Source organism: Cnephaeus nilssonii, assembly GCF_951640355.1.
Source record: "Cnephaeus nilssonii genome assembly, chromosome: 11".
Classification (NCBI taxonomy): Eukaryota; Metazoa; Chordata; class Mammalia; order Chiroptera; family Vespertilionidae; genus Cnephaeus; species Cnephaeus nilssonii.
This window is the reverse complement of record NC_137082.1, coordinates 31,418,605-31,443,818: the sequence shown is the minus strand read 5'-3', so window position 1 is coordinate 31,443,818 and position 25,214 is coordinate 31,418,605. Positions and strand designations below refer to the sequence as shown.

At 54.0% G+C, this 25,214-nt stretch overlaps 1 protein-coding gene across 5 annotated transcripts in view; it reads left to right on the top strand.

Annotated features, from left to right (window-relative positions):
- Positions 1–25,214, top strand: part of LOC307106711 (tyrosine-protein phosphatase non-receptor type substrate 1-like) — a 42,136-nt gene that overhangs the window by 13,663 nt on the left and 3,259 nt on the right. For 4 of the 5 annotated variants that reach the window (XM_079783365.1, XM_079783364.1, XM_079783366.1 and 1 more), the window contains exons 3-8: positions 5,671–6,024; positions 11,925–12,245; positions 12,798–13,121; positions 15,110–15,220; positions 18,056–18,080; positions 24,985–25,024. In XM_079783365.1, coding sequence (XP_079639491.1) covers positions 5,671–6,024; positions 11,925–12,245; positions 12,798–13,121; positions 15,110–15,220; positions 18,056–18,080; positions 24,985–25,024 — 1,175 coding nt within the window. The remainder of the gene's footprint in view (positions 1–5,670; positions 6,025–11,924; positions 12,246–12,797; positions 13,122–15,109; positions 15,221–18,055; positions 18,081–24,984; positions 25,025–25,214) is intronic. The other variant, XM_079783368.1, reaches the window with a different exon arrangement.

Below are 25,214 nucleotides of genomic sequence, written 5' to 3'. Positions count from 1 at the left end.
CTCCCCAACGTCCACCCCCACCATAATCATCATGATTGTAGTCAGGGAAGGGGTGCCCGCTTCCCCTGCTGTGAGGCTGAGCGGGGCTGGTGGGGTGTCATTTGAACCATCTGGGGATGCTGAGCCTCAGCTTCTCAAGTTTGCAGAAACCTGGTGGGTGGCCTCCATCCAGTCCTGAGGCCCCTCCCACGCGAGAGGCAGTGAGCACTGGTCTGGGAAAGGCTGGCTCTGGGCAGCCGTGTGCTTCCGCTGTGTTCTCGGTGCCTCAATGCGACAGGCGTCTGCAGGAATCATGTCCAGGGATCACAGTGGCCCCGTTTCTTTCCAGCAAGTTCTGGTTCTCAGTTGATTTGTTTTCCCATCTCAGAAAAGCACCCATGCTTATTTTTTCACTCCTAATGAACATCGTTTTCATTTTTTCTTAGTCTCAAAAGCCAGGCATGAACACAGAGAAACATAGACCCAGGCCCGCTGGTCCGTTCTCAGCCCCCGTCTGGCTTCATCTCACCCTCCCCGGCCTGTTCGTGGAGGAGACTGGGCGGGGGGAGCAGCAGGTCACGGGATGGGGTCAGAGATGGCAGCGGGAGGCACTTGTCTGAGAGGTTGTGGTTCATTCCCAATGTAATCACTTGGTTTATTTCTTTAAAGTCTATCTTCTCTGCTCGTGAGCAAGCTCCAGGAGGCCAAGGACAGAGCCGTCCACAGCCCTTCGCCCAGGGCCTGGCGCACGGTAGATTCTAGTAATTCATCGCTGACCGCCCCGGCCCTGTGGGCTCCCGCTTCCTGTGGACACAGTTCCTCTTACAACACGCACACAGGGCAGGCACCACCCACTGTGCGGACTTCTCACACGTTTTATTTCATTAGTGTTTTTCCTAGAGCAGTAAATGTTCACTGCAAGAAAAAAAAAAAAAAGAGGCTTCAATATATTGTTTTCCATAGAGTAAAAAGACAATGTGCCCACCCCGGTCCTATTTCCCAGTCATAACACACCTCAACATTATGGTGTGTATCATTCCAGACCTTTCCCCCTAGACATGCGATCCGTCAGTCAGTCTGCAAATGTTTATTGAGCATCTACTGTGTGCCACGCACTGTATCAGGAGTAGTGAACAAAACAGGCCAACTTCTTGGAGGGGAGGATCGGTCAAACAACAAACATGTATGTCACTTACAGATTACACACATAGATTTTTCTCATTACTAAGTGGGAGACTGTAAATATTCTTTAATATTCATCTAGTTTAGAAAATCTGAAAAATCCCCAAAATAGAAGGAAAAGAGAAACCCATCGGCTTTAGATTCATGATCCAAAGGGAGAGGTGTTTTATAGCCTTGTATACCACCTTGCAGCTGTTTGTTTATATACAGATTTATTTTGTTTTACGAAGTCATGAGCATACCGAGAGCATAGCTTTTCCCTTCTTTTTTATTGCACCAGTAATGCAAACAGAACACATAAAAACAAAATCCCTTGTAAGTCTACTGCTCACAATTAATCACTGCTAATCTTTAATATCATATATCATTTTTTTCAAAACTAGAAGTTTGGGATCACGCGGAAAATGTCACTCAGTAGCTCCTTGTGAATTTCTAATATATCTCTGTGTCGATAATTGAAATTCTACTCCATTATTTTCGTGGCTGTAGACTCGGCCATCACGTGGGGGGGGGGGGGGGGGGGTTCAACATCATGGGACCAACCAGTCTCCTTTTCTTAGACATTAGGGTATTTCCAATTTTTCATTTTGGTCAGAACTGAATAAATGAAGCCAAAGGTTTGCACATACTGGTAGCCTTATTTATCTGAGTCTGATTTTACATTGTTTTTATTCACTCATATTTTAACCACATCAAAATGTTGATCTCAGTTGTCCTTGATGGTATTCTGTGATCATTATTTTGTTTTTATACTTTTTTTGTTTTCTCTAAATGCTTTGCAATGAACAGGTTTTATTTGCATAATCACAACATCATTTCAAATTATGCCGTGCAGAAATTTCCAGATTGCCACAGGCCTCAGGATGGCCGCTTTTTATGGCTACCTGCAATTCCATCTAGGGCAGCGGTTCTCAACCTGTGGGTCGTGACCCCTTTGGGGGTCGAACGACCCTTTCACAGGGGTCGCCTAAGACCATCGGAAAACACAGATATTTACATTACGATTCATTAACAGTAGCAAAATTACAGTTATGAAGTAGCAACGAAAATAATTTTATGGTTGGGGGTCACCACAACATGAGGAACTGTATTAAAGGGTCGCGGCATTAGGAAGGTTGAGAACCACTAATCTAGGGGATAGGCCACAGTTTCCTGAACCACTCCCTTTCATTAACCGTTTGGGGTTTTCCCCAGCTTTTTTGCAGGAACCCCACTTCAAACAGCTCCCACCCCTTTGGTGCATTCTGCCAAACTGCTTTCCCAAAAGGATGCTCCAATTTCCACTCCCACCAGCAGCGTGTGAGAATGCCCGCCCAGCCGCCCTCCGCCCAGACGGGCGGTTCAGGCCCTGGACAGCCTCTCTCTCTGCCAGGAGGGCAGGAGAGGGTTTTGTCCAGGACGCCAGGATGATGACCCCGGACCCAGAACCGCAGGAGTGGGTTTTAACAAGCCCAGTTCCCAGAACAGAACCTGCAGAGAAAAAAGAAAAGCAAGCAGGAAAAACACTCGCTGCTGGAAAACACACACACATACACAGATTAAAATAATATTTGGCACTTACGTCGCACTTTTAAAATTCTTCAAACGCTTTATAAACACCAGCTAATTAATTAAGCCGCCGAAATCTGGCTGCCGTTGGTAGAGAGAACTTAAAAGGGGGTGGGGAGGGCAGCCCTACACAGCTCCGGATTTTATTGTCGCCTGCCCGGGTGTGATTGCGCGCCTCCGACGGCACCACAAGAATAGACCTGCTCCGACACGCGCACGCCTGCTCTGCAGCCTCTCCTGCTCACACCGCTCCCCTCACAACCGCTGACTCACAGCCCGCGTGGTGTTATTGATGAAGATAATAATAACTGCCATGGATCACAGCCACCTTATGTGGGCCAGGCGCAGTCCCAGGCTCCAGGCCTGCCTGTCGCTGGGATATGCCTGTAGCAGCTCCATGAACAGATAAGGAAAGAGGCTGGGAGAGGGGTTTTCCTGGGAGCAAGTAAACCCCTCCTTCCTTCGTTCATGTGTGCCCTTGACGTGTGTATTGAGGGCCTGGTGTGTGTCAGACACGGTTGTAGACGGGGTGGGAAAGAGACCCTTGTGGATCCTACGTCTTGCTTGCGGGGCCATGAGAAGCCAGAGATAATCAGGAATATAAATAATACATCTGATCACAATGGGGACGCAAACTCAAGTGTAAGCAGCATCCGTGCAGCAAGCACCCATGTCCAACTGTGTCAGGTCCTCCTAGTTATGGTGGGGGCGGGTGGAATGGAGGCCCAGGGAGGGCGGGGCCCAGCTGGCTAGTGGGGGCCCAGCTCCCCAGGCCTGCTGGTCCCAGCCTGAGCTGCACCGCCCCGCCCCCCCCCCCCCCCCCCCCGGGCAGCATTTCCAGTTCCCCCAGTCTCCGTGCTGGAAGGCAGGCCCACTGGGATGTACCTGGCCAGATGCTGTTGGCAGCTGCTGGTGCTGCCTCCTCTGTGTGCCTCTCACAACTGGCCCCCAGCTGCACCCCAGCCCCTGTCCTCCGTGGACTCAGGGTTCTTCCCTGTACCCGTGAGGGTCTGGCTGCCCTCAGGCTGCCGATGTGAGTCATGGCTCACCTACCATGGGAATGAGGGCTGGGACAACAGGCAGGGGAGGGACGAGAGGCCTGTCCTGAGGCCTGGGCTGTCCGCAGTGAGGGCGGATGGAGTCCCTGGCCTCCCTTCCCTCGGACTCCCTACTCCTGCCTGTGGGGTGGTAGCGGGTCACTGGCTGGTGGGCAAATGCACAAAGTCTCCCTCCTGCCCGACCAGAGGCAGAGGGGGCTACTCGGGGCATCAGCTGACACCCTGTCTGATGTCCAAGGCCATGGTGGCCTAGGTCGGGGCATGACAGGGCCACATTGTGGGTGAGGGGAGCACCGGGCAGAGACCAGATGGTCTGCAGTTAGAGCAGGCTGCCACCCTCGCCCCACACCCCCCACTGCCTCACTCACTCCGTCTCCCTCTGCCTATCTCTGTGTCTCTGCAGTGTCAAGTTAATCTGCGTGTGTGTGAGTGTCTCTCTCTCTTTCCAAGGTCTTTATGATCTGTCCTTTCTCCCCACCCCCCACCTTCCGAATCGGGGCCCTGGCTGCGACTTGCTCTGGGCACCTGTGGCCCTTCTCACAGCATCTTCACCTGCCTGTTCATCCTCTGGCTGTGGCCTCCGCTCCCCCAACTCCTCCACCCACATCTGTCTCAGGTGCCCCAGTTCTCTCCAATGTGGGGCTCAGGCCCCTCCCACCCCCGGCCTCTAGGACTCCTTCTAGCTGCCAAGCCTAGAGCCCTTGCAGCCTGACCATGCCCACTGCCTGTGGGTCCCCAGCACCTGGTCTGCAGGACCATCAGCACCAGCAACCTACCTCTCTGGCGTGTTCCTTATACAATGATAGTAGCTTCCCCTGTGCCCAGCTTGGTGCTAAGTGACTTAAAGAGAGGGCTAGGGGTGTCTTCATCTTATAGACAAGGAAACTGAGGCTCAAAACCAACGGATAAACTAGGTTACATGTAAGTAAAAGGTGAGCCAGGTTTCAGACCAGGTCTGATGGCTTCAAAGACCAGACGCTTCCTTTTTTTTTTTTTTTTTTTTAAGGGAGAAGGAGAGAGAGAGAAACATCAATGATGAGAGAGAATCAGTGATTAGCTGCCTTCTGCACGCCCCCCACTGGGGATCGAGCCTGGGCATGTGCCCTTGACCAGAATTGAACCTGGGACCTTCCTGTCTGCTGGCCGACACTCTGTCCACTGAGCCAAACCAGCCAGGACCCAGATGCTTCCTTTGACCCTGTCCTGGCCCAGGCCCGTTGGTTGGTCTGTGGAAAAGGGGCCATATAACTGACAGATGAGGCCAGAAGAGGGACCTGCCCTACTAAGGGCAGCGCTCACATTCACAGTGTCAAGCCCACTCACACGAGCCCCTGTTGGAACTTCTCGGTGGCCCAAGTGATGGCCAAGGTCACACAGTCGTAAGACCTGAGCCAAACCCAAGTCCTCCTACGTCACTGCTTCACAGCCTGCTCCAGCCCAGCTGCTGAGTCTGGCTTCCCTATTGGTGGCTTGCTTCCTGGGCCAGGCCCCAGACAGAGTCTAAACTCCCAGAGAACCCCCCACACACCATGCTGCCACCACCTCTGAGCCTTGGCCCATGCTGTTCCCTCTGATAGGAACACTGAGCCCCTTTCTTCCTGGTGAGTTTAGATTTGAATTCAGAGCCCAGCTCAGACATGACACTTCCAGGGAGGGCTCAGGTCTCAAACCCACTCTCTGCCACATCACTTAACTTCCTCTCTGTGCCTCAGTTTCCTCATGTGTTATAAGCTCCCTTATTGCAGGTTGGTTGTGAGGGTTACATGTATGACACATGCATTGTGCTGGGCCCAAGGCCCACTTAGGTGTGCACTGGGTCGAGGAAAGCTGTTGTTGATAAATACTGACCGAGCCCACAGGCTCCCAGATGCTGAGTAAATAACCGCTCTGTGCTTCCCTCCAGAAGAGACAGGTGAGGAGCTGCAGGTGACTCAGCCTCAGAAGTCAGTGTCTGTCGCAGCTGGAGAGACGGCCACTCTGAGCTGCACTGTGACCTCCCTGCTCCCCGTGGGGCCCATCCAGTGGTTCAGAGGGACAGGGCCAGGCCGGGAGTTAATCTACAGTTTCAAAGGAGGCCACTTCCCCCGAGTAACAAATGTTGCAGACGCCACGAGGAGAGACAACTTGGACTTTTCCATCCGCATCAGTAACATCACCCCAGCAGACACAGGGACCTACTACTGTGTGAAGTTCCGGAAAGGGGGTGATCCTGACACAGAGTTCAAGTCTGGAGCAGGCACTCAGCTCACCGTGAGTGGTGAGTACAGGGGGATCCTTTGTCCATCGTGTGTGACAACAAGTCAGTAGAACGACTTCCATCTTTGAGCAACAACTATGAGTCAGGTGCGGAGGTGGGTGCTTAGAGTCAGGATCTGATTCCTGGTCTGATTTCACCCCGTCTGCAGACCAGGGAAGCTGAGGCCTGAAGATGTCATGTTTTTTGCTCAGACCTGATGGCTGGTCAGTGGTGGGAAAAGTCTGGACCGCCGCTTGCCTGGCTCCCCAGCCCTGGCCTTTCAATCCTGTCAGCCCCTTGGTGCCAGGGATGAGGGAACTGAAGGTCTGAGTGACTTGCCCATCACAAGGCCAGACCTCACCCACCTCCAGGGAATGCTCTCCTCCATGTGGCCGAGGCTCCTCCTTAGTGACACCCACTGGGCACCTGCTGTGAGCCAGGCTCTGCGCTGGGCATGAGGCAGCTGCAGAACAAAGCAGGCAATGGCTCTTCCCTCGAAGCTCTGTTCCCTGCCTCCAGTGGGAGAAACTTGTCAGGGCAGAGAGAGGGAGAACGTTTCCTTCATTTCACCCTCAGAAGCACCATGCGAGAATTCCTAAGAGGTACAGACGCGCTGTGGACTCTGCAGCCCTGGGGGAGGGGACGCCCAGAGGCTGGGCGTTCACTGTGGGTCTGTCCAATAAACCCCTCTATTGCAGGGACCCGGTCACACTGCCCCTGAGGCTCCGAGCAGAGTGATCGCACACTGTCCCATGTGGAGATTTAGCAGTCATCCTGTAAGGCAGCAAAAGTGCTCAGTTCGGGTTTTCTGCCAGAGGCCCAGCATCCTAAATCCTGGGATGTCAGCACCTTTAGACCCTCCTTCCCAACCCACCCAGGCACAGAAGGCGCCTGAGGCCACGAGGTGACAGGCCCTCAGTCACATGGCCAGTTAGTGAGGGGACCATTCCAAAACCCAGTCTGATTGCAGGCAGGTTCCTTCCTGCCGGTCGTAGGACCCTCTCCCCATGAAAGACCTGACGCATAGTAGGTGCTGAGTAAAAGCTAATTACACCAAACCATTGAACAAGGAGCCAGAATCCTCCTTCCATTGTTTTCTCAAAGGTCCACATGCCCCTCACATTCAGACACTGATCCCCCAGGTGATTGGGAACCTCCCTACCTCCAGCCACATCGCCCCAAATGGAGCCCCCACATCAGCACCTAGAGCTGCCCCTCCTCCACCAGCTGCCTCCCCTCCAGCCTGTGGAGACAGCGCCGTTCATTCACTGTCTTCTGTTGATGGGTGTGAGTGGTTCCCAGCCTTGGACTATTCATGGGGATACCTTGTCCATGTGTCACCCTACTTTAGAGGGAGGTGCTCCTGGAAGTGGCATTGCTAGGTCACAGGGTGCGTGCATTTTAATTTGTGTGGGTATCGCCAAATTTCCCTCCTAGATATTGTGGCAACGGGGTCTCCCCACAACTCCTGGACACAGACAGGGAAGATGGTTTTATCCCGAATTTTCAGGTATTACCACAATTCCCAATAGTGTGTCCCTTGCCTAGGCATCACAGGTGTCAGAGGCTCCATCACCTCAGATCTGCTGCCTCCTGGGAGAGAGCTCCCGCCCCTTCCCCACCTGCCTGCTCAGGTGCCCTGGCTGAGAGAGCAGGAGGCCGGAGCGGTCAGGAGCCTTGTCTTCCTCGTGGCATTTACTCCGTAGCCAGCGCGATGGCAGGGGCTCTCTGTTGGCCCTTTTGAGAGAGGAGGACACTGAGGCTCAGAGGGAGGACCTAACCGATGAGCAGGTACAGAAGCTGAGATTGGACCCCAGGCGGCCTCACAGCCCTGCTTTCTGCCACACCCCACTGTGCTTGTCAAAGTGGAGACGCTCCAAACCTCTCCTCGTAAAATGTTGAATTGTTCTGCTCTTCATCAAGAAGCGTTTTACAAAAAGGTCCGTGAGAGAGGCAGGTCAGCTTCACGGCCCACACCAGACATGTACACAGCTGTCTCCCGATGGGCTGACCCTGTTCCCAGCGTCATGGCTCGGCACAGAGAAGCAGCCAGGAGGCCTTCCCTTCTGTGTGAAGTTTTCCTCACTGAGCAGCCGCAGGAGCCGCCTGGCCAGTGGCCTGGATGGAGCAGAGAGGGGTCGCTGAGCCCCAGCACCGCCGTGGGCAGCATCCCTGTCTCTGCAGACTGAGGGAGAGGAGGGGGCATTTCCTAGAGGGCCCTGTGCCCAGTGAGCAGGAGTTCATATTCCAGACTCACTGTAAGGATCCTATTCCCCCATTTATTGCCGCAGGGCCCCCGGCCTGGGCACTGGAGGGCGCTCCTCCCTGTCATTCCTTGAAGTCAGGAATCTCGGGGGAAGAGGAGGCTGGCCGTCAGTGTTGGGGTGTGAGGTGGTGCACTTACTCTGCTGATGGGCATGAAGCCTGGGGCCACAGGAAATGCCCTGGGACGTAGTGCTGGTGGAGGAGACAGCCCCTCCACTTGTCTCGGCCGTTTTTTCACCTGTAAAACGATAATAATCATGGAGTCCTTTTAGGAGAGGGAAGGATTTGAGGGGCTCTGTCTGAATCACCCCAGCACAGAGTAGCACCCCAAAATCAGGTGCTATTTCATGGTGTGGCCTAGTTTCTTTTGCAGGGCCTCAGTTTCCCCACCTGTAGACAGTCTCACCACCCTTTGCAGGAAGGCGTGAGGATACAGTGAGCCTGCTGAGAGGACAGACCCCCAGTGAGCCGTGGTGTCACCCCACTGCTGGGTGCTCTCGGGCAAGTCTCGGTTTTTCAGGAGTCCTCAGTTTCCCCATCTGTGAAGTGGTGACAGTCACAGCTCCGGCTCAGGGGTCTGTGAAGGTAGGAGAGGAAGGATGTCTAGAAAGCCATAGAGTGGTTCGGAGTGTTATTGAGGGTCAGTGCCCAGCAAGTGAGAGCATGGGCCAGCCCCCTGCATGAGCTCACATCCCAGCTCTTGCCACTTCCCGGCTCTGTGACCTCTGACCCATCACTCCCCACACTGCCTCGGTGTCCTCATCCGTCAGTGACAGCACTGACCTCACAGAGCAGCTACGAGGCCTGAGTGAATACACGGGAGGTGCTTAGAGCAAGGCCTGGCACGTAGTAAATGTTCAGTGAACATCGTGTGACAGCTGTGCACATGTCAGCCCATCATGAGATGCACATGTCTGATGTGAGCTGTGATACGCCAAAGCCACGGGACCTGGACAGGTCACTTTCCTCTCCGGGTCTCAGTATAAATGGGCGTAAAGGTGGGATTCTGTGCCTTTCAGCTTTGGCTGCTCATGAGAATCACCAGGGAAACTGTGGTCCCTAGTCCCTGGCTCCACCCTAGGAAGTCTGACTTAATTGCTCAGACGCGGGCCTGGCCGCTGAACTGTTAACTCCCAGAGGATGCTAATGCAGAACCAGGCAGAGAGCCTGAGCTAGGTGCTCTCTGAGGCCTCAGGAAACCTTGCATTTTATCCCCCCACCCCTGCAAAGGTGCCCCCCTCACTGATGCTTGGACTGAGAGAACAGCAGCTTTGGGGGTGCAGGTGCTTCAGAGTAGCATGTGCCCGTGACAGCTCATCGGAGGCCCAAGAAAATGAGCCCGACTGGCATGGCAGAGACACCTCTTACAGCTCAGGCCTGGGCTGGGAGTGGCACCCTGCCCTCTCCATCCCAGGAGGGGCCGCCCCACACCCTGTTCAGATCCGAGCTCCATTGCGGGGGACACCTGTGTGTCTAAACGGGGTCGGAATCCCCGCAGATTCCCCTGCTCAGCCCTGAGCCCTTCCTGCCCCAGCACCAAAACGTCTCTGACAAAACCTGTCCTCCCTTTCTGCAAAACGCTTCCTGCTTCTGGAAAGAGCTAACCTGTAGGGAAACGCCTGTGATCTCGTGTGTGTTTTGAAAGCCATTTTGCCGAACTTGTTTCCTGAGGGGATCATTACAAAAAGAGGGAGAGAACCATGATTTGGTGGTTTCTCTGCTTTTTTCAGCTGAGTTTTGCACGGCAGCTGTGGGGAGCAGGATTTCAGACTTTTCTTGGAGTTTCTGCTATGCTTTTGTTTTGCAGTCTTACTGCCTAAAGAACAAATAGGGCCCGGCCAGGGTGGCTCAGTCAGTGGTTGAGCATCGACCTCTGAACCAGGAAGTCGTGGTTTGATTGGCTCAATCCCCAGTGTGGGGCGTGCAGAAGGCAGCCGATCAATGATTCTCTCTCATCATTGATGTTTCTCTCTCTCTCTCTCTCTCTCTCTCTCTCTCTCTCTCTCTCTCCCTTTCTCTCTCCATTCCTCTCTGAAATCAATAAAAATATATATATTTTAAAAAGAACAAATAGGTAGTTTCAGAACTAGTAAGGCCAGGTCTTATGATAACAATGGTAGGTGTTATTTATTAAGCACCTACTGTACAGGGGTGGGCAAAAGTAGGTTTGCAGTTGTTTATATGGAAAATAATACAATAATTAATAAATAAGAATATAAGAATAAGCTCTGTGTTTTGCCCGCCCCTGTATGCCAGGCTCTGTGTGACAGACATCCTCACTCCCCTTACCAGGGTGGTGCTCTCGGCCACTCTGTACAGAGCCAGACCCCGAGGCTCAAGGATGAAGAACCGAGATGCTAAAACTAATCGGTCCTGTGAGTGGTGAGATGAGCCCTGGCTTTCCCCCCTGTGCCCTTGACCAGCCGGGTCCTCGCTCAGCCTCATCCCCTAAGTGAGACCCCGCAGGGCCTGCCTTCAGGGAGGCGGGAAAACGAGGGGCTGAGGGCACAGAGGGACCCGCCCAGCATCAGGATGCCAGCTTTTCTCAATAAACGGTCACTGATCCCAGCATCTCTAGGGGCGTCCAGGCCGATGGTGCTTTTACCACATGATGATTCAAGTGACACTCCCTTATCTATGTCCTCAAATGTTGGATGAGTTTCAGGAAGCAAGTTAGATATTTACAGATGCAAGTGCTTGTTGATATCTGCTGTCTGCCCACCGTGAGCGAAGGGGCTGGGTAATGACTCACAGTGTGGAGTCGCCCTGCAGGCCCTTTCCACCGGGAGAAACCGCTCTCGCTTTTGATCCCCGTGTGTGGACGCTTTCAGGACACAGGAGTCCCGCCCGCTCCTAGGCCCGTGTCTGTGCCTCTTCTAACTGAATACCGATTAAGGCATAAACCCCCTTTGGCGTTCCCAGCACTCAGTGATCTGTGTGTTCAAACCCAAGACTGACCCAAGAGAAGAACCCAAATTCAGAGAAAACCATCCCATTGTCTTCTCCCTGTCAAACTCAGGGATCGGCCCGGATGAGATAGACCCCGCTGGAGTATCTGTGGAACGAATGAGAACTGTGGAGTAACTCATAAATACCCGAAGGGAGAGCTCTGGATAAACATTAAGTTCAAAACGGATCTGTGTTTCTTCATTTTTGTGAAGCATCTTCTGTTTTGCTCAGAGCAAAAATGCTTCCATTGCCGGATGTAACCCTCAGGGCAGTCCGGGAAGGAGAAATGCCTGCTGCCCCATTTCACAGCTGGGAACTGGGATGCTCCCTGGCCAGCCAGGGTCCAGCTGTCATGGGGTCCTGCTACCCCAGAAAAATCTGGAAGGTTTCCAGGAGAGGCCAGCTGGGAGGGTTATATGGAGAGTGAGGCTGCTCAGTAACTTTGTCCCTGGGCCAACTGGTGGGACATCAGCTGGAGAGGAAAGAAGGTGACTGAACTCAGGCCTGGATTTGCTTGTTGGCCCTGCCCCTCCCTCACTCAGGGGACCTGAGTGTCCCCCCAAGTAAGATGGGGATGATGACACCCCGGAATTAATAGAAGGATTAAAAAACAAACAGTATATGAGAAGGTTTTGACAGTGTCGAATGCTTATCGTTAGTGGTGATATTCACAATCATATTCGTTGTTTATTATGTTCCTTTTAAAGCCAAACCCTCTCCCCCTGTGGTATCGGGCCCCACGGGCAGGTCGCCGCCTGGGCAGACAGTGAACTTCACCTGCAAGTCCCACGGCTTCTCCCCGAGAAACATCGTCCTGAAATGGTTCAAGGATGGGAATGAGCTGCCAGCCTCCCAGACCACCGTGGACCCAGAGGGAGACAGCCCTTCCTACAACATCTCCAGCACAGCCAGGGTGCTGCTGGCCCCGGGGGATGTTCGCTCCCAGGTCATCTGCCAAGTGGCCCACGACACCCTAAAGGGGGACCCTCCTCTTCGTGGGACTGCCAACTTGTCTGAGGCCATCCGAGGTAGATGCCCCTCCCACCCAGCCCAAGCCCACACCTGGCCCCTGGCCTCCAAGCCTGCTCCTCCCCCTGCTCTTTGCTCCAGAGTTTGATTTTCCTGGAATCTAATTTCTGACGGTCCTTCCCTTCACCAGGCACCTGGATGTGCCCATCACTCAGCCCTGTCTAATGGCAGCTGGCAGGTGCACACCCACCACTGTACTTGGTAGTTTCATCTACTTTACCAATAGCAGCTCCTGTAACTGAGCACCTACTATAAGCCAAGCTCCTATGTGCTTGGCGATTTCATTTATTTTCCTACAGTGACAGTGTCCCACTGCATGCGGGCTGTGCTTTTTCACTTCAATCATATTACTCTCACAGGAGCTGCGAGGCCCTGAGCACCTACTGTGTGCAGGCTCCCGTGCTTGGTGATTTCATTCATATGAAAGAGCACCACCGGTGTCTGAGCACCTGCCCTTTGAGATGCCCGTCCTGTGGTGGGGGAGCTAAGGTTGGACTCTCCTCCGTGGCCTGTGTTCCATGAGGCCAGAGCTATGCCCTGTGCTGTTTCAGTGCCGCCCACCTTGGAGGTTACCCAGCACACGGTGTCAGAGAAACAGAAGAACGTCACCTGCCTGGTGAAGAACTTCTACCCCCAGCGCCTACAGCTGACCTGGCTGGAGAACGGAAACACGTCCCGAACAGAAACGGCCCCGACCCTCGCAGAGAACAAGGATGGGACCTTCAGCTGGCGGAGCTGGCTCCTGGTGAACCTGTCTGCCCACAGGGAGGATGCGATGTTCACCTGCCAGGTGGAGCACGATGGGCAGCCGGCGGTCACCAAAATCGTCACCGTGGAGGCCCTGGCTCCCCAGAAGGACCCAGATGAACCCTCTGGTGAGGCCCCACTTTAACTGACCCGGCTCTGACTAAAGTATATCTCTACTTTTACAAGTAGTAATTCGTGCTTATTACAGAATAACCTAGAAGTCTCTCGATAGAAAGTAGCGTTTTGAAGTGAGCTCCCCTCCCCAGACCCCACACTCCATCGTCACCACTGGTAAGAGTTGGGCACCCACCTTGATAGGTCTTTTGAGATCAGTGTACATTGAGAAAAGGAAGAGCGAGGGAGGGCGGGAGGCCACCACAGTGCCTGCCTCTTGCTTTCTTCTCACAGCCATGTGTTCACCGGCCATGTCGGCCCCTGCCTCCTCCTGGCTCTATCTAACCTCTGCCTGGTCCCCTGGCTGCCATTGCACACCTGCCCCCGGGGGAGCGGGGCGGGGCTTCCAGATGTGTGTGCCTTCTGTCCAGTGTAGCCGCTGCTGCAGTACATGTCCTTGTGCATATTGTGTTACGGGTGCAGTTCTTTCCGTGGGACCATTTCCCAAAGGGCTTTTCCAGGCCCGAGTGCGTGCTCCCTGGAGACGCTGGTAATGCTGCCGCCTCCTGGGAGAGTCAGAGGTGCCAGGGTGTCCTCCTCTCAGCACCCCTCCGACGTGTTGGCGTGCGTCTCCCTTCTTCTTCACAATGGCAGCACCTAGTTGGTGCTTCGGTGCCAGCGTGGAATGTTCCATCTTTAGCATGGCTGTGCCCTGGACACAGCCGACCCTTGGAGTGGGTTAGAATAAAGGCCATTTCTTTCCTTCGTGCGTCCTTCAAGGGGCCAGAGAGCTCCAGGGAAGGCCGGGGCCCTGTCAGGGTGCCCTTAGATGTCACCGATGCCTGCTTCTCATAGGGTGAGGCCTGCACTCAGAGCAGCACGGGCGGTCGATCTCTGTCCCTGTCCCAGACCTACTGGGTGACCTCGGACGCGTCCGTGCCTCTCTCTGGGCCTCCGATTGCTCCTGGCAGTGCCGAAGGAGAGGAGCTGTGACCCTAGCTCGGAGTCTCAGCTGCTAGGAACCCCGGCACCGCAGCTTCAGCACCTGGCCCATGGCCCAGCACATAGTAGGAAACCCCTTTAGAAAGGAGGGAAGAGTGAGTGAGTTGGTTGGTTGGTTAGTTGCTGATTAATCCTCAGGGCCATCCAACGTGGTAGAGATTATTCTTGGCCTCAGTAACACAAGAGGAAGCCAGTGTGTGGAGGTTTAGGTGACCGGCTCAAGGTCACACACTAGGGCAGTGATGGCGAACCTATGACACGCGTGTCAGCACTGACACGCGTAGCCATTTCTGATGAAACATTTGCAAAATAATGTTTTTTTCCTCAAAGTGACACACTACCCGAGTTATGCTCAGTTTTTTGGCGAAGTTTGACACACCAAGCTCAAAAGGTTGCCCATCACTGCACGAGGGGCAGGGATTTGAACCCACGTTTCTGCAGCTCAGCCCTGCTCCCGCTGCCCACTGTGCTCCAGTGTAGGTTCCCTCCCTGTGCCCCGGGGCCAGCCAAGTCCTTGTTTCATTCAGTGTCTGGGTTCAGAGCCCCTCTGCCTGGGTCCCGGGCACCAATCCGTGGGCAGCCCCTGAGAGGTCTGCAGAGCCCACTAGTCACCTGCAAGCGGCCGTTCCTCCGTCCCCATGGTGGTTCGGAGTTTGAATGGGCCGGGGCCGCCTCGGTGGCCACTGGCTCAGGCCGAGGCGGAGAACAGGCTGTGTTCCTGCGGAGTGATGTCTGCCCCCATCCTGCAGCCCGGTTTGCACCGCGGCCGTGGCACCGCGCAGTCTCCCCCTGGCACAGGTTTGTGTGTTCCCCGCAGTTGACCCGTGTGGGGACGTGTGTGCGGAACCATGAACGTGCCCATGAGGTTCGAAACGTCCGAGAGGACCCAGCCCGAGGCTCTCAGTTAACGGGGCCCGTCCAGGGGTGCAAAGAGGCGGTGGGTGGCGCCTCTCTGGTTCTCATTTGCGCGCCTGAAGCCTCTGTTCTGCCTTGTCTCCAGGTAATGGTAGGAACCTGAATAGTATCTTCATTGCGGTGGGCGTGGTGTGTGTCTTGCTGGTGGCCCTGCTGATGGCCGCCCTCTATCTCCTGCGAGTCCGACAGAAGAAAGGTGGGTGCATTCCCTGCTTCTCCCCCAGGAGTCTGCCCCCCGGGCCGTCCTTTCCAAGGGGGAGGCCGCAGGAGGGCATTGGGCGCCGCCTAGCTTGACCGTTAGGATGTGCAGTTACTTCCAGGAATGAGATAGAAGTCCAGAGGGAGCAGTGCCAGCTGGCGCGACACCCTCACCCCGTGGGTCTGGGTGGGTCCCTCCCGGGCCTTCCCCTCGTGGCTGCAAGACAGCATCCCTGCTCCAGGCCATGCCTCCTCATGGCACCTCTGTCGAGGTGGGAAACGGAGCTGCAGGGTGGGCAGAGGGTCCCAGAGAGCAAGTAATATTCCCAGGAACCTCCGGCCAGCGTTTGCTTTCCTCTTACCTGTCCAGTTACACGCCCAGCCCCGAGGCAGGAGGCTGGAAGAGGGTAGGGATCACACCAGCATCCACCTCCAAGGCCGTTGGGAGGATGAAGTGGGTGATATATAAGAGTTAGGAGAGAACCTGGCACACAGCAAGTGCTCAATACAAGTTACCTCCTGTCGTCAGCATTAAACATGAGCCACCTCCCTGGGAAACTCCCCTCCCGGTGGCAGGAGGGGACATTGTGTCTGTGTGTGTGTGTGTGTGTGTGTGTGTGTGTGGTTGTGTAGCTCCTGTTGTGACAAGGCCTCTGCCTTTGGAGTCAAGACAAACAGGGCTGTTATAGGTTCTAAACAATCAGTTTGGCCTCCACGAGCCTCAGTTTGCTCACCTGCAAAACGGGTATAGCAATGCCTATGTTGAAGGATAGTTATGAAACCAAAGGAGCTCATGTGAAATAACAGCTCTGACACGTTCTCAGGCCTCAAAAAAATGCAAGTTCTCTTTTCTGCTCTTGAAGGAGACAAGCTTAAGCCAGTGTTTCTGAAACTTATTTGACTACAAGTGATAGAAATACATTTTATATGTCAACCTGACACATGCGTGCCCCGTAGATGAAATTAGAACTGTGATATTTTCTTTTTTGTCAGAGTCTATCCTAAGTTCTCTGAAAAGTACTGGTGGCGAACTACCACGTGCCACACTTGCCAGCGTGGAATGTTCCGCCCGTCAGTCACACACCTCTTCTGCCCCCTCCCCTCTGCCCCCAGGCTGCCCCGCCCTCCTGGGCTGGCTGGAAGGCTCAGCGATGAGGACCGGCCGAGCCTCAAGCTCTCTGTCTAGGAGGGCTAGAGTCAGGCCCATGTCTCTGGAATCTGGAGGAGCTTCTGCAAGTGATCTACCCAGGGGTTTCCCTAAAGTTCCTGGGAAGCCCCACACAGGAAGGACTCCTTGCCCACCATTGAGGCGAGAGCTCACAGTGGCTGTTAGGGAAATCCCAGCCCTTCGTCTAGACTCTAGAGCCTCATCCCTGGTCACCATGTCACTCCTGGCACACCTGAGCTCATTACTGGGGCCTAGGCATCTGCGACCGGGTGTTCCAGAGGAGGAGTGGCGGTTTGGAGAGCTGTAGACATGGGTGCGGGCCACCCAGACCTGGGTGGTGGGTCTGTACGTGCAGAGCCCAGCTCTCAAACATACGCTCCAGTGACAGTGACAGGGAGCACGCGCACAGCCCTTCTGATGTGTCAGGCACTGTTCTTACCACAGACTTCTGCAGTGGTATTATTAAACCCACTTTACAGATGAGCAAACTGAGGCATGGGTAAGTTGTAAAACTTGCTCAGGGCCTCCCAACTGGCAAGTGGTGGGGCCAGGATTCAAACCTTGGCCGTGGGACTCTAGGGACCACGCTGCACATCACTTCCACCCCAATGAGATGCCCTTTCTCCCTCATTGGTCCCTGGAAGGATCCACCCATCCTCTACCTCAATACAGTGAGATGTCTTCGTTTCTATTCTACCAGCTAGCATTCGTGTGACCGTAAGGAGTCACCCAATCTCCTTGGTGTAAAATGGGGGTGATCAGTCATTGGACTTCCTGGGACATCTCCTGTCCTAGTGCTCTGCAGCCCATCAGCCTCCATTCAGATGTCAGATGCTGAGCTGCAACCTTCCCACTGCTGCCCGCTCACCTGAAACCCACTACCTGCCCAGGCCCCGAGCATTAGCCCAGCAGTGAGAACGGCTGCATGGTGGCAGCCTCCAGCCTGCTGACACGAGGTGCAGAGCACATTTGAGTGTGCGTGTTGCTTTTTAATTACAATTTTGCAGTGAAATTCGAGTCACATGGTGGCTGAACCCCAGCGGCTTCTCGGTGGGATGCCCCATATCACAGGTTTAAAAACCTCTGAACCAGATGGACTCTCTCTGTCCTCCCAAGATCCTTTTTGGGAAAGGTGACATGAAAATAAAGGAACGCCCAGCCCAGTCCTGGGAGTCAGAGAGCTGAAATCCAAGCTCAGAGAGAAAGGGCCCATCCAGGCCCACACAGCGAGCGAGCGGGTGGCAGAAGTGGGATTCGCACCCGCTCCCCAGCTCACAGCCCTGCTAGGATCTGGTCTCCAGCAGGGAACGGCCACGGCTGGGACCCAGGCTTGATGCCGGGTCTCGGGTGAGGAGTGTGGCGAAGTGCAGACCAGGGCTAGGGCAGGTGGCCCCTCCAGGCTGAAGGCTGCTTTGGGATCTGACCTTTGGCAATTCCCAGAGGTGAGAAAGCAGGCAGGCCCAGCTCCTGGTTTTCCCCAATGGAAGATAATGGGCCACCCTGGGGTGAGCGCGGGGTTTCCTGTGGTTGGGAGGATATGATTTCAACAGTTTCTCCCAGTGTCCCTGGAGGCAAACGTTTGCCCTCCCCTCCCCCCAAAACAACAACAACAACAAAGTTTGTTTCTCGGTTAAATCACTGGCTTTTGTTTCTTTTCTCTTGCAGCCAAGGGCTCTACTTCTTCTACAAGGTAAGCGCATCTCATCTCGGCTGGGATGCTTCTGCAGTTGTTACTTAGTTGTTTGACCGCCCAAACCGAAAAGCGGAATCCACACCCACTGACCCCCCAGCTCTGCCAGCCAGCCTTTCTGTCCTTGCTTTGGAAGTGCCTCAAGCCAGGCCCATTTTAATGACTGACCCCAGGGGCCTGGAGGGGACTTCCACAGACAAGCAGACTCCTATGAAGTCCTGTTTGGATGGTGGCAGGAGCACAGTCCAAACACACCACCCAGATCCAGGTTGTATACTTAGCTCTTCCCTTCGCTCCTTAAATATTTATGAAGTGCTCTGGCACAGGTGGCCCTGGGGACACTGAGCGAGTAGGACAGAAAGCGCCTGCGCCGTCCTGACACCCGCGCCCTGGTCAGAGGCTAAGGTGATGACCTTGTGTCGCAAATGGTGTCTTAGTTTGTGGATTCATATTTTCAGTGATTCTTACTGAGTCCCTACTATGTGCCGGCTCAGTTCTGGGTGCTGGGGATACAGCAGTGAACAAAAATCGGTCCAGACTTGCCCTGGCCGGTGTTGTTCAGTGGTTAGAGGGTCCAAGCTCTAACCACTGAAGGGTCACGGATTCAATTCCTAGTCAAGGACATGGACCTGGGTTTCAGGTTCGATCCCTGGCCCGATAGGGGTGTGTGAGGCAACCAATCAATGTGTCTCTCTCACATCGGAATCTCTCTCTCTCTCTCTCCCCCTCCTTTCTTCCCTTCCACTCTCTCTAAAAATCAATGAGGGGAAAAGTATATATGTATATGATTTCAACAGTTTCTCCCAGTGTTATATACATATATAAGTATAAAAGTATATATATATACTCATCCTGGGTGAGTATTAACAAAAAATAATAATCAGTCCAGACCCAAATGGGGTTCACACACCAGTGAGAGAAGCCGGCAGTAAGCACAGAGGTAAATGATATGTAATGTCATGTGACAAATCAGACAGCGCAAAGGGATGGAGATTTATGGCTGGTCTATCTTAGGCAGGAGGAGGGGCCTCCTCTGAAGATGTGAGCAGGTTCTGAGCCAGGGAGCTCTGAAGCAGAGGTGTGTGCAGGGGGAGACAGCAGGTGTGGCCACGGCCCGAGGTGAGAGGTGACAGGCGGCCTGTGCGCTGGGACAGAGGAAGGAGAGGAAGAAGAGGAAGGGCGGGAGATGAGCTCAGGGAGGTGCAGGCCCGCAGGCTCCTAGCTGAGGCCATGCAGCCAGATGTGTTACTCATCCAGGCTGTCCAGCTCTAGGGAGTCCGACGTTCGCCCCAGCAGAATAGAAGCAGCATGCCGCAATCTACTACGTGAATGTACCGGCTTGGAGATATACGAACACCTGTACTAAGAGCAACAAATAAAAACTATAAATAGCTTCACGTTTAGGTCAGGTTTTGCCACCAAATGGGTTTTGCAAGTATTTTGATTTTGTAGAGCTTTGTGGATTTCAGAATTAAAGAGCAGGACCTGAGGGTCTGAAGGGGAGACCAGTGGTCTAGGGCTGTGGCCGCCAGGACCTGGGGCTTCACTCCCAGTGGAATGAGGAGCCACAGGAGGGAGATGATCTGACTTGTGTAAAAAGGAACACCTTGAGCGTCGTGTGGGCACCCGGCCGTAGGGGATGAGTGTGGAGGCAGAGGGGCGACTTCTGCAGTGGTCCAAGCAGGTGGTGGCCTTGACCAAGGTGGCGGGATGGGCTGGAAAATGGGAGATGCTGGGTACTTTGTGGAGGTACAGCCCAGAGGACTTGCTGATGGATTGGATGTAGAGTCAAGGACAATTCCAAGGTTGGGGGCGGTGGGGGTGCTGTGTGTGTGCGTGTGTGTGTGTGTGTGTGTGTGTGTGTGTGCGCACACCAAGTGTACTCTTTTGCAAGGCCAAGACTCAGCTTCCATCCTTTGCCTAAAAACCTTTGGTGGCTCTCGTGGTCGTCAAGATAGTCCAGGTGCCCTACTGAGGCCCTCAAATCCCTCATGGTCCGGCCCCTGCTGACACGGACAGTTTCACTTCTGGCCACGCCCCACTGTTTCATTCTGTGGCTCAGCCAGGCCACACTCCCTTCTCTCCTCCCTCAGGCCTCACTCTCTCCAAGGTGTGCTCCCCCACCCCTGCTCACTCACCACCCAGGGTCTCCACAATTCCAGGCGGCAGTCAGGGGGCTCTGTGAATGGCACTCCCTGGACTTGTGCGACACGGAAGCTAGAGTGGGCACCCTCCTTTCACCGGGTTACCCCCTGCTCTTCCTCTGGGCTCGGCGAGGGCATAATCTCCTCCACGATCGGGAGCCCCTCATGGGAACTCTCCTGGTGCCCCTGCATTGACATCCTGACATGCTCAAGCCATCCCTGCACTTGGCCCCAGATGATAACCCATCCCTCCTGAGGGCAGGTTCACTTCCCTCATGTTCGGTGCTGGCCATGGCACCCGGCCGAGAATGGAATAGGTGCCGAGCAAAGGTTTGTTAGATGAACAAGTGAATCAATGAATGAATGCCACCCTAACCCACTGCAGCAATCTCCATCTCCTCCTCTGAATCCCTAAAACTCTCCCTTCAGTGGCTTCACGACCCCAAATATGAAAGGATCTCTCTTTTTTTGTTTTTGTTTTCATGGTTGTCATTATTTTTTATTTGTCTTGTCTTCCCAATTAGACAGTAAGTTCTGGGAGAAACAGGCAATGCCAATAATAATAATGACAACAGCATCAGCAGCTAACGTGTATTGAGCCTCACTGGGATCCAGGAACCGATCTATGCCTTTGCCGGTATTAGCCCAAAGGTGATTTTAATGATCACAAAAAACCCTGTGATTTACTGTTATCCCATGTAATTGAGCAGTGGTTCTCAGACTCGGGTGTGTAGCGGATCCTCCGGAGGGCTTGTTAAAACACAGACTTCTGGCCCCGCCCCCAGAGCGTCTAATGCAGAACTTGTGTCTCTGACAAGGTCTCAGGTGGTGCCGATGCTGCTGCTCCCGAGCCAGACACTGAGCACCCCCGTTTAGAAGGTTATTGTTGTCCCCGTGTGTGGGTGAGGAAGCTGAGGCTCAGAGAGGTCCGGTGACCTTCCCAAGGTCCCACAGCTCGAGGGGGCTGGCGCCGCGACTCCCTCCCGTCTCCACGCCGAAGCTGACGCTCTTTGTCTGCGCCAACGCTCTCGCTGCCTGTTTCTTCCTCCCCAGAGAAGCCAGCCGTTTCTGCCTGTTTTTTATTTTCCATCAGGAGCCTGCCCAGGGAGCCTGCTCCCTTTCATCTCTCTAAACCAAAGCAATAGCTAGCGAGCCGTAATGGTGGTTTCCCGTGTAGCAGCCGCTTCCGCTGGGCCGGCTGGAATCAGACGCTTTCCAGAGGACGTTGGCATGGGTAGTGCTGTGCGCCACAGGGAGGGTGCCACGGGGGATGCCGCCGCTTTGAGCTCAAAGCGCCCCTCGGGCTGCAGAGCCGGTGGAGGGACTGGCGATCCCACCTTCCTGGGCGAGGAACGTACAGGCAGGACACCGTCTGTAATCTTCCCCAGCTCTCACGGCACATGTGTCTGCTCCCTTAATTGGGCACCGGGGTTCATTCAGTTGGCCATTTGTTCACTTGTCAGACATTCACTGCGTTTATTCTTGGAATACATAGGGCTTCCCTGATTCTTTCATTTATTCATCTTACCGAGCCCAGCTCCGTGCCAGGCCTTAAGCTGGGAGATTGCAAAGGGGAGCAAAAATGACACTAAGGCCCAGTTTGATGGCACTTTTGATCCAGTGGGACAGACGTTGATTGATTGATTGATTCATTCATTCATTCATTCATTCATTCCTCAAACATTTACTGCACGCTAATGACCCACCAGTTCATTACTGGGAGTCAGGGCTCCAGTGGTGAATCAGATGGGCCTAGTCCCTGCTCACATGGAGACCACGGTCCACTGGGAGGCAGGTGATCAAACAAGCCGGGAGGTTACTACACAGGGTGATGCAGGTGCTGATTAAATAAAATAAAGCTGGGCTCAGAGCAGAGCCGGAGGTGGGGTGTGGTGGGTGATCAGGGAAGGCTTCTCTGAGGGGGTGACATCTAGAGGAGAGCTGGAGGATGGGAAGTCACGAGCCATGGGGTTATCTGGGACAGTAGTGGGCCCGGCAGAAGGAACAGCCAACGCCAAGAGCCCGAGGCGGGAGCAGTTGGAGACGTTCATGAACATGGAGCGGGCCAGGGCAGCTGGAGTGGCGTGAGCCAGGGAGAGAGAGATGGGCGATGGGGGGCAGGCCATGCGGGCCTCGCCGGAGAGGACACTCACTGCAGGGTTGAGGGTTTTGAGCAGAAACATGACACGACGTCCTCTGTGCATTTTGACATGTGGAGAGTGGTATGCAGAGTCGGGAATGGAAGCAGGAACACAGGGACGAGGCACCTCGGGAACCTAGGGAGCTGGGGGTGGAGGTGATGGAGCACCTGGGTTTGATATGTATTGTGGGGGCCGAGTCAACAAGCCTTATGTAGCGTAGACATGGGTTGTAAGGAGGAGAGAGGAGACTCGGGGTGGCTCCCACCTCTTTAGCCCGAGCACGGGGGTGAGTGAGAGCAGCACCGCTCACGGCGGTAGGAGAGGCCAGAGAGGAGGCGGACACTCACACACCAAGGAAAACGTCTTCCAGTCTGAAGTGCCGTCCGAAAGAAAGGAGCCCAGTGTTCCGAGAGAGGAGTTGGGGGGCTCCGTGGAAGTTTCCCGGAGAAAGGACTCTCTGAAACAGGGATTGAGGGAAGAGAAGGAGTGAACTAGATGAAGAGGCAGGGAAGGCTGTGCAAAGGCCCTGGGGCAGTCTGACTGGCATTCATTCCCAGTCACTTTTGAGCACTTTTTGAGCATCCGTCTGGTAAGGAAGCATGGCAGGCAGGCAGGCAGACAGACACATACACCGGACGGGAACAGACATAAGGAGGTTTGAAATTGTCCTCAGGCTCAGCCCAGCCAGCCCGAGGACATGACACCACAGTGGAGTCTTGCTTGAATGATGCACGAGTTAACCAAAAAAAAAAAAAAAAAAAAAGTGGCTAAGAAGGTCATTCAAGGATGTTGCTGATGACACCTAAAGTGTGTCGTATCAAGTAGTCCTCTCGAAATATTTGGAGGGTGGGTAGTGGGGGAATGAGGACAGGGGAATGAATGAGGCCCCGGGGTGAGGGGTCAGTAGGGGCCAGAGCACATGGGGCTTAGGAGCAGGGTGATGAGTTGGACTTGAACCGGAGACATTGGGAGACCCAGAGGGTTGGAAGCAGGTGGGATGTGGATAGAGCTGCGTGACCTTCCCTACCAGACGCTGTCCCTGCTCCTGGAGGGTCGTGTCTGTGGGCCGGTGAGGCCCATCATGCCCAGAACTGCTTTCTGAGCCAAGCACTCATGCTAAATCCATGACTAACCCCGCGGCCAAGGCCCATTGCTCGCTTCTGACATTATCCAGGCTAACATCCCCGGAGTGTGGCCTGAGAATGTACACCGCTCCTGCGGAACCAGTGGCTCTGACTTGCTCACCACCTTGACCGTGACCCTGCAGTGAGCCAGGCCATGGCCTCCAATTACAGAATCAAGCGCATGAATGGCTTCTTTGATTAACCAGGACACTCGATCCTTCCTTCTTCTTCTTTCTTTTTTTTTTTTAAATCCTCACTGGAGGATATTTTTCCATTGATTTTAGAGAGTGGAAGGGAGGGGGAGGGTGGAAGAGGAAAGGGAGAGAGAAACATGGATGCGAGAGACCCACATCAATTGGTTGCCCCCCCGTCCAGCCCCCACACGTGCCCCAGCCAGGGTGAGGAACCTGCAGCCAAGGTGCGTGCTCTTGACCAGAATCCAGCCTGTGGGCGCTCTTGACCACTGAGAACACCAGCCTGGGCCCTCTTCTTTTCCAATGATAAAACCCAGATGTGTATGATATGGAACAGTGGGAGAATATGGGAAACTAGAAAGAAGAAAAAATACCACCCAAAGACCACTGCTGTTAGCATTTTACTGTTTCCTTCCAGTGTTATCCACACATTTTTCATAATTAAGATCATTCCACTGAGAATTTTGTTTTTGCACTTATCTTTTAATGTAATCATTCATAATTTAAAGAAAGAAACTTCTTCATAAACGTTTTAAATCTTTATCAGCGAGTCTATCCTAATTTCCTGAGGCAGTCCCCACTGGCAGAGCTGTTAGATGTGACGCCCTCCCCCACCCTGCCTTGCACCAGTGTCTCTGTGCAGACAGCTTTTTGGATATTTTGAATCCCCCCCTTCCCCCACCTCAATGCAATTATGAATCCAAAGCTCTTGGTCTGCCTAATTAAGCTGCTTCTCAAAAGGGTTGCCTCAATTTGCCCCTCCCACCAGCAATATATGAAAACTAGAAGCCCAGTGCACGAATTCATGCACGGGTGGGGTCTGGCCAGCCCGCCCCATGGGGGCCCATCAGGCTGGGCTGGCGGGGGACAGGGGCCACGGGCAGTTGGCTGGCCGGCCCCACCCTCGATCGGGATGTTGGGGGCCGATGGGGGCCTGGATCAGGCTGGTTGGCTGCCGCAGTGCACGTCATAGCCACCGGTCGTTCTGGTCGTTCTGCCGTTCCGGTCGCTGGGCTTTTATATATATAGATACCAGTTTCACCATATCTTCCCCGGCACCAAGTGTTATAATTTTCAAAGATCCTTACTGATAGAGTAGCTTTAAACATTGCTTCAAATTCCTTTTTTTGTGAGACGGACCATCTGCCCAAACACTTGATAAGCAGCTGTATTTCTGTTGTGAACCACTCGTCCATGTCCTCCACCCCAAAGGAAGAGAACCTCAATGTTAATCTTATCAATTTACATGAGCGCTTGAGATAGGGAGGATATTTTTATCTGTGTGTCTCTTTCCTTTTTAGGCTGCATGAGCCCGAGAAGAACGCCAGAGAAATAACCCAGGTACAGCCCTTGGTGAGGTGCCCTTCCTGGGAAACTGGATGGTGTGACTTTCTTGCACCAGCCGGAGCGGCAGATTCGGTTCTAAATTAAGACTCCTTTCCCAGGGTGGGAGGGAGGGTGAGGAGAATCTTTACCTTCCTCCCTTCCCCCTGGTTCTCTGCACATTCTCGCCCTCCACTCCAGCCAGGAT